Genomic DNA, 16,493 nt, shown 5'->3' with positions numbered 1-16,493 from the left:
ACATATTTAAACACATAGCAATATTTACAACTATATATTTTAGTCCCGCTGCCCTCCTCCCAAGCAACACAACACATTTAAAAATGTACATACTAACCAATCTACATTTTTAAAAATCCACATTTGTACAGTCCCCGCCCCGCCCCACCCCATCCCCACCTCCCCCCAAGTCACTATTTACATATTAACAAATGTACATTTCTACAAATCTACATATTTACACATCAACATATTTAAACTTCTACAGTGCCACACTGGCACAAACTGGCACCTAGTGTGTGTGTGTGTGTGTGTGTGTGTGTGTGTGTGTGTGTGTGTGCCTGCCCACAGCCCCCCGAATGCTGTGGTCAAACCATGGGCTAGTTCAGCATCGGTTTACGCCAGTGGGTGTGTGTGTATCCAGTTGCCAAGTCACAGCACTAGCACGCATGCCGCGACTTGGCACGGCTGAAGGAGGAAGCGGGAAGGGGAGGGATGAGCAGAAGCTGCTGCCGGGCACGTGACCGGCACCATGGGTCAACCATGGGCCAATCACTCGCCGAGCTCAGCTTCCAGCTTGGGGTAGCCCAGCAAGGGGTGGTTAACCTTAAGGAAAACCAACTGCTTGGCCAAGCCAGGGTCCAACCGGGACTGAGTAGGTGTTACCACGTCACCAGCATGTGAAAACACCCACTCACTCTGGACTCTGGTTGGCGGGCAGGAGAGGAGGCGTGCAGCAACCACGGCCAGGTCCGGCCAGACTTGGCAGTGGATTGTCCAGAACTGCACACGGTCAAACTCTGGGTCTTCCTCCACAGGCTCCTCCAAGTACTGGGCAACGCATTGTGCAGCACTGGTGGGCCTCATAGACTGAGCCTCCCGCAAACCAGGCAAGGTGTCTAGGCACACCCGCTTAAACATCTGGGCTGATGTAGCAGGAGGAACTGCCTGCTGTATTGGTGCCACTGCCTGGGACGCCGTACCACCAAACTTGGAAGAAGAAGGGGCAGGAGCTGAAGGGCCGCCCACACTACTGCTGCTGGGTGTGGGTTGTGCACGCTTGGGGGGCACACCATCACCACCCTTCTGGTCTCTGTGGGTCCTAGTGACCTCCTCCTCCCTAACTCTCTTGACCAGGAGGTCCCTCCACCTGGGCAAGTCATGGGCGCAAACGACATTGCCCTTGAGGGTCGGGTCACAGAGACAAGCCAGGACATACTCCTCACTGTCTCCCAATGTACCAACCAGCCTGTCAACAACCCCAGTCCTCAGCCTTCCAGCCAGAGCATGCCCCTCTGGCGTGGTCAGTGAACTCCGGAGTTCACCCATCAGCTTTTCCAGGAGGAGAGCTGTGGGCAGGGCCTGGCTCAGAGGAGTGGTTTTGGCACACAAGCTCTTCGTGGCAAACAGGAAGGGCTTGAGTTCCGACACCATCTCGGACATGAGCTTCAACTCCACATTGGATAGGTCGCACATGCCCAAGGACTCGTTCGTTTCCAGGTCGTCAAAGGCTACCTCCTGCTCCAGCAGCTGCTGAAACAAGATTAAGGTGGAGTTCCACAGGGTATCTACATCCGTGGGGATGAGATGTGGAAGCCCATGGACATGCTGCTACTCACAAAGCAGGCTCTTGGACTTCTCACTCTGGTGGAAGTGGGCTGCAATCTTGCAGGCCTTGTTCAGAAGTGCAGCTGTGGCAGCAACAGCACCTAACATGGGACAGCCCTGTTCCCTAGATGCCTTCACCTCCTGGAGGCCAAGGGTGTCCCTGACAGTCAGGTGGTGCATGTGTGCCATGCAGCAGATGTTCACACACTCAACCGCTGCGGTCAAGTTGGAGCCATTATCAGTCACAATGAAGCCCCAGGAGAGGTGTGGCAACCTGCTGGTCCATTCCTCTATCTGGCGGCCACGTACAGCTGCCACCTCCTCCTTGGTGTGCTTGACATCCAAGGTCTCCACGTGCAAGATGGCCTATCTGTGCTGAAATGTGGTGTGGGACGTGCTGGAGCCAGCAACACCACTGGAGGTCCCCTCTCTCTCCGGACTCCACCAGTGGACAGTCAGGGCCAGGAAAGCAGCATGCATCCCACTCACACTGTCCACAGATCAGTAGTGAAATGCACACTGGTGCCGCACACAGCATGGCTGACACGAGCTCCCAGCACTGCCTGTACAGGGAGAGGACCACATTCCATCTCAACGTGGTCCTTAAGGGGATGGTGTAGTTGGGCATTAGTAGCTGGAGTATCCAGCAAAAGCCGGAGTTCTCAACCACCTGAAAAGGTTGGTCGTCAGTGGCCATCATCTCCCTTATGAGGCGGGTGAGGAGACATGGGTCTACGTGACCAGGCTGCTTGGTGCCCGCCTTCTGTGTCTACCGCTTGACTGGTAGCATGCCCTGCTTCATGTAAGCTGGTGCACTGCCCTTGTCATCGCTAGTCGCAGGCACACGAGATGCACTTGCGCTGCCAGCGGAGCCAAGGAGATCTGGGTGACACCATCACATGTGTCATGACATGGAGGTCGTACCCAGATGCTTCACATCCTTGTCCCAACTGACCTGTGCCCTGCAGTGGACACAGTGAGCAGCAGTTGGGGCATCTTGAGGTACCTCAAAATGCCGCCAAACATCACTGCTCTGGGTGGCCTCAGAAACCTTGGGCACTGTCTTAGGCCTTTTGGGTGACCGTGGACTTAGGGGGGCTGCTGGTGCTCACCCACCACTGTCACCCACCCACTTCCACCCTCCGCAGAAGAAGAAGGGCCCAGCTTCACTGGCGGAGGGGCCCCCCTCCACCTCAGCAGCAGACCCTTCCTCCTTGGAGCTAGACTGGAAGGACCCAGCACTGGATCCCACCACAACCTGGGCATTATCAGGGGAGCCCCCAATGAGTGGCGAAAGAAGCGTTGGAGGGGCTACAAGAGAGAGGGAAAATCTGGCTGCACTGACAACCATCAATTCCCTGCCCTCTGCCTCCACCACAAGAGCTTCCTTGGCAGGAGAGCCCCCTGCACCACCAGGCTGTACACGGGGTGGCAGCACTGGTGGTGCACCACCCGATGCCGACGATGGACCCGCCACTGGTCTAGGAACTGGTTTGGTGGCAGCAGGCTCCTCCGGATAGGAGAGCCTTCATGCCAATGCCTCACCTGGGCCAAAGAATTCACCAACAGGGACCTGTGGGACCCCATGCATCAGCTTGGGACCCCTATTCCATCTGCCTGCCGCCCTGCTGCAAGCTCTGCTCGCAACACGGTGCTCAGACATTCCCATGGAAAAAGTAAAAAAAAAAAAAATTGGGAAAATGTAAAAAAAAAATGGAGCGGGGATTTAAAAACAAAACCTATTTGGGGGGAAAAAAACGTTAAAAAGATTTCCTCTATGGGGGAAAATCTTTTTTTAATTATTTAAAGATGGGGTAAAACCTTTTTTTAAAGAAGCCTATTGGGGGTAAAACCTTTTTTAAAAGAAGCCTATTTAAAGAAAAACCCCTTTAAAAGAAGCCTACCCACCCACTCCACCCACAACAATATAATACAACAAAAAACGATGCAATCAATAATAAACTACAAAATGGGGGGAAGGGAACACCTAAAAACAAGAGACAACCTATAAAAAATAAGAAACAACCTGCAAAGTAAAACCACAGAAAATATACCTCCCTACATCCAAACTGGTGAAAAAAAAGGTCCTATTTAAAAAACAATAAGGCAGGGGGACAAATATTGACCACTTACCCCCTCTGTCATCCTGGAGATCTTCTGCCCCACACACTGGTCAGGGGAAAAAAGGGAAAAACACAGTTGTCTGCAAAGCAGACCCTCACCACACCAGCAGCAGGGGCCAGAGGAACCAAGCAGCAACTGAAGCCAGGATGATTTGGCCAGGTCAGAGGCTTGGGTTTAAATAGGATTTGAAACTCCCTCCTTTGGGAGCCCCCACCTTTGCCCTCCCCCCTGGCCAATAGGGTGTGAGTTCTCAAGTTCTGGCACAGTGCACAGCCTACCAGAGAGCCAGACTCATCTGGCCAATCAGGGAAGCAAGAGCTCAGCCAATACAAACAAGCAAAAGAAGTCACACAAAATGGAGGACAAGATCTAAAATGGCCACTAGAACCTTCGAACTGGCTCAAATCGAACTGGGCTTGATCAATTTGAACTCAGACCAGCATTGCCAATGCAATGCCTTGTTTGGTCCAAGCTCGAGCCTTCGAACCAAACCGGCTCGAATTCAAACCGATTAGAACTCGAGCCGGTTTGCACATCCATAACTGCATTGCTTTGGGAAAATGAATGTGCTATGCACTCTAGGGGTCAAAGAAACTTCATAAAATCTTCTTGTAATACTGTATTTACTCTTTATATCTATAGATGCTTAGACCAGAACCTGTTCCTTTCATGTGTTGTGGGAAATGAATACAGGGCTGAAAAAATGAGATCTTTTCTAAATCAATAATAGACCAATTGCACACTCTTCTCAATATCTCTAAAAAAGATTTTAGGTTAGGAATGCCTCAAGGATGTACTGTATCAATCTGACTTGAGAGGAACAAATACCCAGAGTTATCGAAACACTTTACAGACTTGATTGGTGTTCTAGAAACCTACATCTCCCAACATTTCACAAGTGAATGTATGTGTCTGTTTCAACTCCACATGCAGTTGCTAGATTTTGTTTAAGACTTGAAGGAAAGACATTCTGCACATACTTAGAGTTCCCTTAATCCCACAACCAGCAAGCTGAATTTCAGATACCCTGTTTCCCCTCTTCCCTCTCCACCAAAAAGCCATGAACAGGTATGGCTAACTGGTGGACTACACACTTGTTCCACCACCATCACCAGCCGGTTCCACCCACTTTATCTGGCCCAATCCTATAAGCCTCCAGGTAGCACCATTTCTCTCAACTAGTGCCTGCAATAGGTTCTGTGTAAGTAATAAATGATGAGAAGGTCAAAGTGTACCTGCTTCCAGGGAAGGGGGCATGCTCTTTAGGTCCCCCAGCTTTTGCTTTCAGAAGATCGGGGTTTTGTTTTCTTTTTAGTCCCAGGAACAGAGTGATTAAAGGAGAATGCCTCAGAAGCAGGGCTAGCCCATCCACCAGCCTAGGGCACCAATTCTTGCAGTGTGCCACAGATCCATAGGCGAAAGTTGAGTGGGCAGGGTGTGTCTCCTCATGGGTTTCTGGCTTGCTTTCCTCTCCCTCCCCGCTCAGTGCACTCTGTCCCTTTCCTCTCTTTGCCTCACTCCATTCTGTTACTTCTGTGGCTGTTCAGAAGATGTTCTCTTGACAGGATTCTAGATTGTAAATCTTTTCTTTGTAGCCTCAAAACAAGCTCTTCTCCATGATGTACCCTTTTGCTTTTAGAAACGTGTCGTGTAACTACAACTGATGTGCCACATGGTCGTTTCATTCAAGCTTATCACCGTCAGTACATAGAAGGTGAAGAACTTTCATTTTCTTGTGATGAGGGATATTATCCTGAAAATCCAGAAGCAAAAGCCAGATGCACAAAAAATGGCTGGACACCCACTCCACAATGTGCTGGTAAGCTTTCTTTATGTCTTGTCTAATTTGAGAAACAGAAAGCTATATCCTGTTCAATTTTTTTAAAAAGACAGATTATACATTAGTAGCTTTTCTTGGTCTTCATTAAGCTAAAAAAAGGTTAATAATCTCCACATACAAGAGGGAACTTGTGATCATTCATGAGCTATGCTCCCTGTAGACACTACTTCTACAAACACCCTGTTGTATTTGAGCATGTACATACAAACACGGACATGGATTTCTGTCCGTGGCTTGGGTGTGACCACTCTGATTGATTGAAAAGTGTCAAATTGGTGTCGACTCTTAGTGACCACATAGATAGATTCTCTCCAAGGTGACCACTCTAAGGATATTATGTATTGAAAATAAGATAAATTACTTAGTTTCTAGAGGAAATCCCTCTCCACACCACAGCTAACTGTTAATTGTGGAAGCAGGCAGCTATCTGCCTGGTAGAGTGAGCACAAAATTATTAGTACTAAATCTGCAAGCATAGGTAGCTATTCTGGATCAGGTCCAGACACTGAAACATCTCCTTAGAGTATGCAAAGTGAGGAACCAGGACTTCTTGTAAAAAAGAAAGAACAAAAGAAAGGGTTTTCTTGGTACAGTTTTCTTAGCACCATGCATAAATGTATGGCAGTACTTATGATATCAGCAGTGAAGGTGGAGAGCGAGAGAGGGAAGGAGGGCTTGCAGGAGAATGCTGTAGCTGCAGAAGTGAAAGTGGCAAGCTTGGCCGAGAAGAAGGAGGAGGGGGAGAGAGGTGGGGGGGAGAGAGTGTCTTCATACTTTTTCCAGGGTCTGATGACTTGAGAGTGATGCCAGGAAGATTGATCTCAGCAGGGAGGTCTGAGTCCCTCGCCATAAAACTCCTGGCCAAAGTGAGAGGCAAGGAGGTAAGCAGGCTGACCATGCAGGCAGTTCAAAAGCAGCTGGCTGCTGGGCAGACGCTGGGTTCCAAGGCTTAAGGCACTCTCTGTACCAGCAGTCAGGGGAGTGCTGAGGCCCAGAACAGTCTTGTAAGGGTTGGCCTGTAGTGAGCCCACATCTGGGTAGGCCCCACCTCAGTGATTCCACTGAAGTCCAGTGATCTCGGCTCAAGGGCAAGAAGTCCAAGGCAATTTTGTGCCGAATTACCTGCAAAAAGCCCACCTGAGGCAGCACCCAGGGCAATGATTCAGCTTAGGGTTCCAGAGTTTTCGCTGGGGGAGAGGATTCAGCATCTGGCCTCAAAGGAGCCTTAGAGGGAGGCAAGGAGTTGTGTGCAAGTACAGACACTTGGCTGGGCAGAGCTTCAGAGTAGTAAAGACAAGACCTTGCCACTATATTCTCACCTCTGAAACTAATGCTGTAGCAAAGGGATATTGGAAGCAAGATATTTTCTCTCTCTCTTCTGGGGCCTTCTAGGGGGCAAAATGCAGGGACTGCAATAGCAGGAAAGAAGCTGGTTCAAGGGAATTAGTGACTCAAGTTGTATTGAAAAGGTGAAATGAGAGACATGTGTGGAAATTGGGGGAGATGCCGGCACAAAAGGGAGCTGAGAGGCCACATCTAATTCAGCAATTCCAGAATTGCTCTAATTGCATTTTAGGGTGCTGACATATTTATATTTAACGTATTTTTATAGCTCCCAAAATTTACGTCTCTGGGCAGTTTACAACAAAATAAAAACAGAAAATAAAACATTAGTTAAAAACACAAAAAAGAAGTTTAAAATACAACAGTTAATTAAAAAAAAAAACAATATTCTAAAAAAACATTAAAACAATATTAATTAAAAGCCTGGATGAACAGATGTGTTTTTAAAAAGCTGTCAGAGATGGGGAGGCTCTTATTTCAGTAGGGAGCACATTCCAAATCCTGGGGGCAGCAACGGAGAAGGCCTGTCCCTGAGTAGTCACCAGACGAGCCGGTGGCAAAGGCAGACGGACTTCTCCTGATGATCTCAGTGGGTGGTGGGGTTCATGACGAAGATGATGTTATCTTAAATACCCAGGGCCCAAGCTGTTTAGGGCTTTATAGGTTATAACCAACACCTTGTATTTTGCCCGGAAGCATATTGGCTCCTCGAGTTGGGAGAAGGCCAATAACAGGCTGGGCTGACTTCAACAGAGTGTGTCCCACACACACACCCAGTGCCAAAGGGTGGTGGTGGTGAGCACGCACTGCAGAAAATAGGCTTGGGCTGCAAGCTGAGAAATGGGCAGGCACAGAGAGGAGGCTAGAGTGTGCTCCACAGACTTGGAGCCTGTAGGCTGGTGGGCAGAAAATAATAGGGGGGTGGTGGATTTGGGGTGGGTCTGTGGTTCTTTTGTTTAAAGGGTTGAGTTGGAGTGGGCGTGAGAAATGGGCACAGAAGAGGCTAGAGTGTGCTTCCCAGACTCAGAGCTTGTAGGCTGGTGGTGGCCAGAAAATATAATAGGCTGGTGGTGGTTGATTCGGGGTGGGTCTAAGGTTTCTTTGTTTAGAGGGTTGAGTTGGGGGTGGGTGGGTGAGAAATGGGCACAGAGAGGAGTCTAGAGTCGTGTGCTGCCCAGACTCAGAGCCTGTAGGCTGGTGGTGGGCAGAAAATAATCAGCTGGTGGTGGAGGATTTGAGGTGGTTTCTTGTTCTAAGGTTTCTTTGTTTAAAGGGTTGAGTTGGGGGTTGGTGAGAAATGGGCACAAAGGTCTGGAGAGGCTTCTGGTTCTAAAAACTGCAAAAAAAAATCTTTGGAATTGGAAAAAAGATTTTGAAAAACACACACACAGAAAAACCACTAGGCTGAGCTACCCTTCCTAACCACTTCTTATCTAGCGAATATGGGGATCCCTCCCACAGCCAGAACCCCTGTTTAAACTTCTTTTAAACACACAACTTTTAAAAACACAATTGCAAACCCAAACCAAACCAAACCTCCCTCCAACCAGACAAAAAAACCCAACTAAAAAATACACAATTCAAGGTGTGTGTGTGTGTGAGAGAGAGAGAGAGAGAGAGAGAGAGAGGCTACTCACTCAGTTTAGAACTTCGCCCACATTGTGTCCAGTTGTCCATTTCTGTATGATCCGGTCTCTGCTGAGTTTTTTCTTAAATCTTCTCCTTTTTCAGTCTTCAGATGGGGGGGAGGGGCGCCGGGACAAAAGCCTGGGAAATTTGGAAAAAAGGGGTGACTGGCCAGTGGCCACAGGGGCTCTGGGGCTGGCTGGCTAGCACAGACAGTTGGCACCGACAGGCAGTTATTCTCTCAGCAGCAGATTTGGACCCGAATCTGGCTGGACTAGCAAAGGGGCGATTTGTTTTGTGTACAAATCAACCAAAACAGGTAGATTTGGTTACAAATCATTTTGTACCCGAATCAATTTCCACATCCCTATTAAATACAAAACAGATTGTGAGGAGCTCCAAAAGGATCTCTTTAAACTGGATGAGTGGGTAACAAAATGGCAAATGTGGTTCAGTGTAAGTAATGGGGTGTGCAGAATGTCCCGATTCTGAGCTCGGAACGGGCCATTCCATCCGTTCCGAGCTTGGAACAGAACTCCCTTTAAAAAGGGTCTCTGTTCTGAGCTGGGAACAGAATGACTCCCGTTCCAGCCAGAATGTCCAGACCCATTCCAGCTGCCATTTTGGATTTAAAATTGGCCACTTCGCATTTGCAGCCACCATTTTGGAATCCCAAATGATGGCTGGAATGGATCTGGACGTTCCCGCTGAAATGGGGGTTGTTCCATCAAAGCGACTGGCTTCCCGGTCGCTCCAACAGAACGTCCCTAGCATTTTTTGTTCCATTCCGAATGGAAGATTGTGAGTGCATTCCATGCAGAGTAAGTAAGTATAAAATTCAGGGCAAGAACCCCACCTTCAAATATGCATGGATGGGATCTGAGTTGTTGTTAACTGACCAGGAGAGGTATTTTGGGGTTTTGAAAGTGTCATTCAAAGTGTCAGCTCATTGAAAGTGTCATTGAAAGTGTGCAACTGCTGTGAAAAAGGCAGATTTCATGCTATGGATCATTAGGAACAGAATTGAAAATAACTGCTAATATTATAATGCATTCATACAAATCTATGGTGCAGCCACATTTGGAATAATGCTTACAGTTCTGGTCTCCATATCTCAAAAAGAATATTATAAAACTGGAAAGGATGCAGGAAAGAGCACCAAATATAATCAGGGGGTTGTTCATTATGAGGTAAGTCTACAATGTTTGGTGCTTTTCAGTTTAGAAAAAAGGACTCCAAGGGGAGACATGGTGATTTATGAAATTATGCATGGTGCGGAGATAGTGCATAGAGAGAAATTTCTCTCTCTCACTACATTAGGACCCGGAAGGGTTATCTCATGAAACTGATTGCTAGGAAATTTAGGACTGATAAAAGGAAGCACTTTTTCACACAGCACATAATTAATCTATGGAATTCTCTGCCATGGAATGTGGTGATGGCCATCAGTTTGGGTGGCTTTAAAAGGGGCCTAGACAAATTCATGGAGATCAAGTCTATCAGTGGCCACTAATCTTGATGGCTATAGGCAAACTCCAGTTTCAGAGGCAGGATGCTTATGAACATCAATTGCAGGGGAGCAACGGCAGGAGAGGGTGCATGCCTTCATCTGGCTGTGGGCTCCCCAGAAGCATCTGATGGGCCACTGTGGGGAAACAGGATGCTGAACTAGATATGCCTTGGGCAATGCTCTTCTATGTTCTTTAATATCTTCCTCTCTTTACTTAGAAACACCAGCCTGCAAACTTGTTGATCCACCACATGGTTATTTCTATGAAAGGCAGCGTAAGTTTGCTCTTAATGAAAGAGCAACATATGGCTGTGAGAGTGGGTACACTACTCCACAAGGACTTGAGAGGCAAGAGATAAAATGTCTTGAAGAAGGATGGACACCAGAGCCAAAATGTATCAGTAAGTAGTGACTGAATAGTCGTATTTTGTTTACATGCCATCTGGACAAAGACAGGATCCGAAATGTATTTAGGCCAGAACTTGGAAAAGGCACAAACTGAAGCTTAGCAAGATGTGCAGTAGGATAACTATATTTATTATTATTTATTTATTGCATTTATAAACCGCCCCATCCAGAGGCTCTGAGCGGTATACAATAACTTTTAAAAAGACATAAAACCCACAATTAAAACAATGCTAAAACAATATAAAAACAATTCAAAAATGATTAAAACTATTTAAAACCAATTAAAAGACTTTTAAAAACAACAACACTTTATAAGCCTTGGCACTGATGACACCCTGCTCTACCTCTGTACCCCAGCGCTTCCTCCCTCCATACATTCCTGCATCTCCAAGTGCCTTTTCCACTTGGATGTGTCATCAGTATCTGGAGCTCAATATGTTCAAAGCTGAACTTTTCATCTTCCCAAGCCCACCTCTTATCATTCACTCTGCTTATCCGTGGACAGAGTCAGCATCCTCACTGTCAATCAGGCACATGACCTTGGTTTGTTCTTTAAGTCCTATTTCTTCTTTGCCCCACCCCCTCCCATATTCAGCTCATTGGAAAATCATATTTCTTCTCCCTTTTCAGTTATACAAAAAGTGAGACCCTTCCTCTCTGCCCCCTTGGCATTAACTCTGGACCTTGTTCGGGTCATCTCTCACTAAAATTGTAACCTTCTCATCTCTGAGGTGATCCACATTGCCTCACAATTGGGTCTTCCGCGCATGTGCAGTAGTCCTGCAAAGGAATCTTGAGGCGCCCTCCGGTGATCTGAGGTGCATGGGAAGCATCCATTTAAATTAGTGGGAGAGCGCCTTCCCTCTCAGTTCCTTCTCGTCCGCCTTGCTTATCGTCATTGTGAAGGTTCTGCTCCTGTGTTTCTCCAGTCTGTGAAAGAAAGTTTATTTTGACTATTATTCAGCTTGACTTGGACTGTTTTATGGACTACTCTTTCGGATCACTCTTTTTTCTGGTCAATTTTTGTATTTCTATCTGTTTTTTTACTTGACTCATCCCTTGACTGCCCTTCGGATTTCCCCTAGTTTTGGTCACTCTCAGTGCCCTTTCTGACTTTCAACTCTACTACTCTTTGCCTTATGGACATTCAAAAGATGGTTAAATGTTGTAAGACCCACAGAGGTACTCTCTCATCCTCTGACAGGCATGAAGACTGTTTAATTTGCTTGGGGGACAATCATAACACAAACTCTTGTGGAATCTGCCTTTAGTTTTCCAAGAAAATGTGAAGAGAAGGGTGCTTAGACTTCAGGCTGCTCTTTACGAGACCGCACTCCAACCCCCAACCCCAATGTCGAGCCCATCAACATGGTCAGTCCTGACACTGGCCGAGAGTCCTTTGACTAGATTGACCACTTTGACCTCAACTTCATCTAGGCACCAAAATGACCTGACATTTAAGAAGCCTGCTTCTATTGAGATGGATGACGGACATCACCACAAGAAGAAGTGCAAGCATAATTGGTTTGATACCACCGGGCAGCCAGAGTCCAAATACTGACTTCTGTCTACTGCTTTGACATCGAAGTTGACATCGATGAAAGCTGCAACATCATCGCTGCATACCCCATCACCTCATACCCCATCTCCATCAACAGCCAAGCCACAGGGAACACTTCCCCCCTGGATGCCAATTACAAGCCTTGCATTAATCATTTACACAGACAGCCATCTCCTTAAACTCAACACGGACTTTGACGCCTTCTACATCACTCATCTCAATACCAGGACCTCCCATCAGGAATACTATACCGACATCGCCGATAACTCAACCATCGACAACGTCTGCCATCACAAGGCCTACCTTAGACCTTTCACCGACACCTTCGACACTGACTGCACACTTGCCCCCGGTGCCAGTGTTGCCACCCCCTCCAATAGTCATCTCGCCTTATTGTCATCTGACTGCTCGCTCCATGGGGGCGGTTCAGATTCTAGCAAGGATCGCCAGCGCTTCTCCTTGGAGTCTTCCCTGGCCGCTTCTACTGCCTCCTCCCGACGCTTAGAATCCCTTATGGGATCCTCTACCACCACCCCTTCTGCTTCCACTTTTAAGGGGTTTCCACTGCATGGCCTGGATGCTGCTGCTGGCTCTGTTCCTCTGGTCCTTCAGCATCACCAGAATGTCACGCCCCAAGGTGCTCACCTTCTTATTCATGGCTGGAACATTACCATTATTCTGCGCCACATCTTCCATTTCACCCCCCTAAATAATCTCATTTCACCTGGTGTGCTTGACCTTGGCCATGTCCGTGGATATGATCATTACAGGGACCCACTACATTTCACCTCTCCTGGACTCCCTTGTGACTTTGAAAATTACAGATAGTGGAAAACCATGAAGTTGACCCAATATCAGTTCCACCCACCCATTCCTGAGCCAGATCAACTCCTTCTCGCTCGCCTCTCAAAGGACAGCGAGCAAACTATGAAGTTCTTTGCTAGGTCCAATCAACCACCAGACCTTTTCATCCTAAATGGATCTTTTGAAGACAAATCATCTGGGTGAATTCACCTATCTGTCAAGCTCCAGAATGAGAGTCATTGAGTACATAATTGTTTCCAGGAACTGGCTCCCATTTGCTGAGAGTTGAAGGGTACCCCCCCCAATTTGTCAGTGACGACTCCCGCTCCCACTCCAACTAAAATCATTCACACAACTGTCTCACACAGAGGCCTGCTTCCAACCCCACATCTTACCAGCAGGAAGAGCCAGCTGCCGTGCCAAATAGACTCCTCACCCTAACCAAGCATTATGGGAGCTCCTAGAATTGGAACCTTTCCAGTGTACCCGGCTAGCCCTGACATCAGCAGAACCCTCTGGAGCTCCCCTAGAGATCTATAACACCCTAGCACAAGAGCTCCAAAAACATCTAACCCACAAAGCCAGTGCCCCTCTGAATCAGCCTCTGCATTTCTCCAAATTTTGATTTGACAAGGACTTCGGTGCCAAAAAAGCACTCACCACCACTTACCATGCTTATAAAACCATCACTGGTCCAAAGGATGCAAAAGCCTCATAGGTCCTTCTCCAGCAGAAGAGACAATATAAACTACTACTGGCACGCAAGAAAAGAGAAGCCATGATGGTCACCTGGGCATGGCTCATCCAGGTGGTCAGATCCAATGACTCAGCCTCGTTCTGGCATATCACAGCAAACATACCCAGTAATGGCCCAACACATCTGCATAGACACATCCCTCCAGGAATCTGGGGAAAACACTTCCATGTTTTTTATGAAGATGTCACTGCCAATTGTGGCAGCTCGCTACAAGGAAGAGAGGACATGCCTGCATGGCCACCTGTGACAATTTCTGAAATTAAGAGCCTTTTCCCCCAACCAGGAAAGGCCCCAGGGGTGGGCCTGAATTCTGGCCTCACTTTTTACCTTCCTTGATACACATGGTCCTATTCCCAAGGACTGGGACCAAGCAATAATAGTCCTCATCTTCAAAAAAGGCAGAAAGGATGATCCCGCCAACTACAGACCCATCAACTTGCTAAACACAATCAGCAAGCTATATGCGAGACATCTACACTGGAAGCTTAGGAATTTGTCTGGACCAAGAAAATCTGCTTGTGGAGGAGTAGGTCGGCTTCAGGGAAGGCTGATCCATGATTGACCAGTGCTTAGTTCTCCAGCATCTCATTGGAAAATACTCCAACAACACTATCTCCCTCTACGCAGCCTTTGTTGATGTCAAGGCAGCATTTGAATCCATTTCTCGAGTCAAGCTGTTGGAGAAGCTGGAATTCTCCTTCATTGACCAGCATCTGTTCTACCTAATACGTCCCCTAGATGCAAATACATGTCTCAACATAAGGTGCAGCCCCTAAGGTCACCTTTCAAATGCCATCCCAACCCGGGCTTCATTCTTGCCCCACTCTTATTCAATTTTTACATCAACACCATGGTAATCCACATCAATAACCCAGATTTCCACCATCCCCTATCTGCAGAGAGATGCATCTCCACCCTGCTATATGCAGACAATGCAGTGATTCTCTCAAGAACTCCCATTGGCCTCAGAAGAACTCTAAGGGCCCTAGCTCAATACTACAAGAAGGACCAGGTGGAAATCAGCTATCAAAAAACCAAAATCAAGGTCTTTCCCAAAGGGCCCAAAACCCACTCCTGGCGTATAGAAGGACACAAGATTGTACAGGACCTCTGTTTTAAATACCTGTGGGTGGTCCTGCGGGCCATTGGCTCCAGAAAGGCTCATAGTGCCCAGAACATACAGGGAAGCACCTCCACCATTCTTAAGGTCCTTTGTACCAGAGGAGGCCATTATATTCCCACATCCCTCAAGCAGTTCGAAACCAAGCTGCTGGCACAACTTCTTTGTGGCACTCAACTGGGTCCCTTCTCCAGCTTTGCCCCACTGAAGCTGATGCAGTCCAAATTTCTAAGAGCGACTCTCCAAGTCCCATGTTGTGTCTCTAATGGCACCCTGAGCCTGGAGATGGGCATGACGAAGGTGGAGACCAGAGCGTGGATGGCCACACTCAACTACTCAAACTATCCCTCAACCCACAGGGTCTGGCCCCCTCACCTTACAGGACAATTTTCAGTCTACTTGGAAACAGACTCTCCGGACTAAATGTCAGCTCTGGGTCTCTCCCCCTTTCTCCTACTTGCTATGGGCTATGGCCAGGCAAAAATAACTATCAAACAGAGGATAACAGACATAGAGCACCAAACCTATATAGGCTTTTCCCTATTATGGACTTGAAAAAACGTAATGAATTTGTACATGTGAGCAAGTTCCATATGATCTCCTTGCAGACCATCCTTCCTCTCCTGTTGGAGGAGGAATGGTTTGTGACATTAGACCTGAAGGATGCTGATTTCCGCATAGCTATTGGGCCATGCCACCAGCAATATCTCCATTTTTTCTTGGGCTCCCAGGCTTATCTACAGTGCCCCACATTTTTACTAAATACATAAGCACTGTTATAGCCCACCTATGCACACAGGATATTTCAATATATCCTTTTTTAGATGACTGGCTCATAACTGGCAGATGTGAGACTTCCCTTCACTCTGATGTTCAATGCGCTCTGTCTTGCCAATCTGGATCTGTCAGTTAACCTCAAGAAACCAAACCTAGCACCTCAGTGTCACCTTCCTTATATTGGTGCTATCATAGAAGCAGGTTCAAAACATGCCTGTCTCCCATACGACAGAAAGACTTCTATCACCAACCTGATCTCTGCCTTCCAGGCTGCTCCAAAACAGAGGGCTCACTCTATCCACATAGTTATTGGGCCACGCCACTGGCACCTCTTAGGGTTGATGGCCTCCTGCACAATTACAGTCGCACATGCTTGTCTGAAGATGCGCAGGTTACAGGTTTGGTTCCTCTCCATGTTCTGCACGAATCTGGACAAACAGTCCCACCTCATGTCATGTAATCTCTTCACTGATGGACTGTGCATCACTCCCTATCTAAGGGCATTTCAATCCGTCTCTACACCCCATCAGCCACGCTTACCATAGATGCTTCGCATCGGGGCTGGGGAGCCCACTGTTGCAGTCTGCACACAAAGGGCCATTCAAACTCCCAGGAGCAGGAACTCCATATCAGCTTCTTTGAGCTCCGGGCTGTCTTTCTAGCAGTAAAAGCATTCCTATCTGTCCTATGTGGGTGTGTAGTTCAAATCTACCTGGACAACACAACCGCGATTACCTACCATCAAGGTGGCCCAGTTTTGAGATCCCTGAACAACTTAGGCCTTCAGCTCTGGGAGTGTAGTCTCACCAGTGATGTTGGTGAGACAACACCACATTCACCCCATCACTCTCCACATAAAAGGAGTCAACAGACTCTTGCAGACTCACTGAGCAGGGACCTAACTTTCTCCACTCAGCATGAGTGGGAGCTCAACGAGGACATTCTTCAAGACCTCTTTTGACTCTGGGCCACTCCCCAGGTGGACTTATTTGCTACCCAGGCCAATGCCAAATGCCAGCTTTTCTGCTCGAGAGC

At 47.6% G+C, this 16,493-nt stretch overlaps 1 protein-coding gene across 4 annotated transcripts in view; it reads left to right on the top strand.

The window, feature by feature from the left end:
* The window catches only part of CFH (complement factor H), a 154,297-nt gene that overhangs the window by 52,918 nt on the left and 84,886 nt on the right, over positions 1-16,493 (top strand). For all 4 annotated transcript variants that reach the window (XM_053242984.1, XM_053242982.1, XM_053242980.1 and 1 more), the window contains exons 9-10: positions 5,351-5,530; positions 10,250-10,432. In XM_053242984.1, coding sequence (XP_053098959.1) covers positions 5,351-5,530; positions 10,250-10,432 — 363 coding nt within the window. The remainder of the gene's footprint in view (positions 1-5,350; positions 5,531-10,249; positions 10,433-16,493) is intronic.

This window comes from Hemicordylus capensis, chromosome 4 (genome assembly GCF_027244095.1).
Source record: "Hemicordylus capensis ecotype Gifberg chromosome 4, rHemCap1.1.pri, whole genome shotgun sequence".
In the NCBI taxonomy this organism is placed as follows: domain Eukaryota; kingdom Metazoa; phylum Chordata; class Lepidosauria; order Squamata; family Cordylidae; genus Hemicordylus; species Hemicordylus capensis.
The sequence above is the reverse complement of the archived record's forward strand: the minus strand, read 5'-3'. Positions and strand labels throughout refer to the sequence as shown.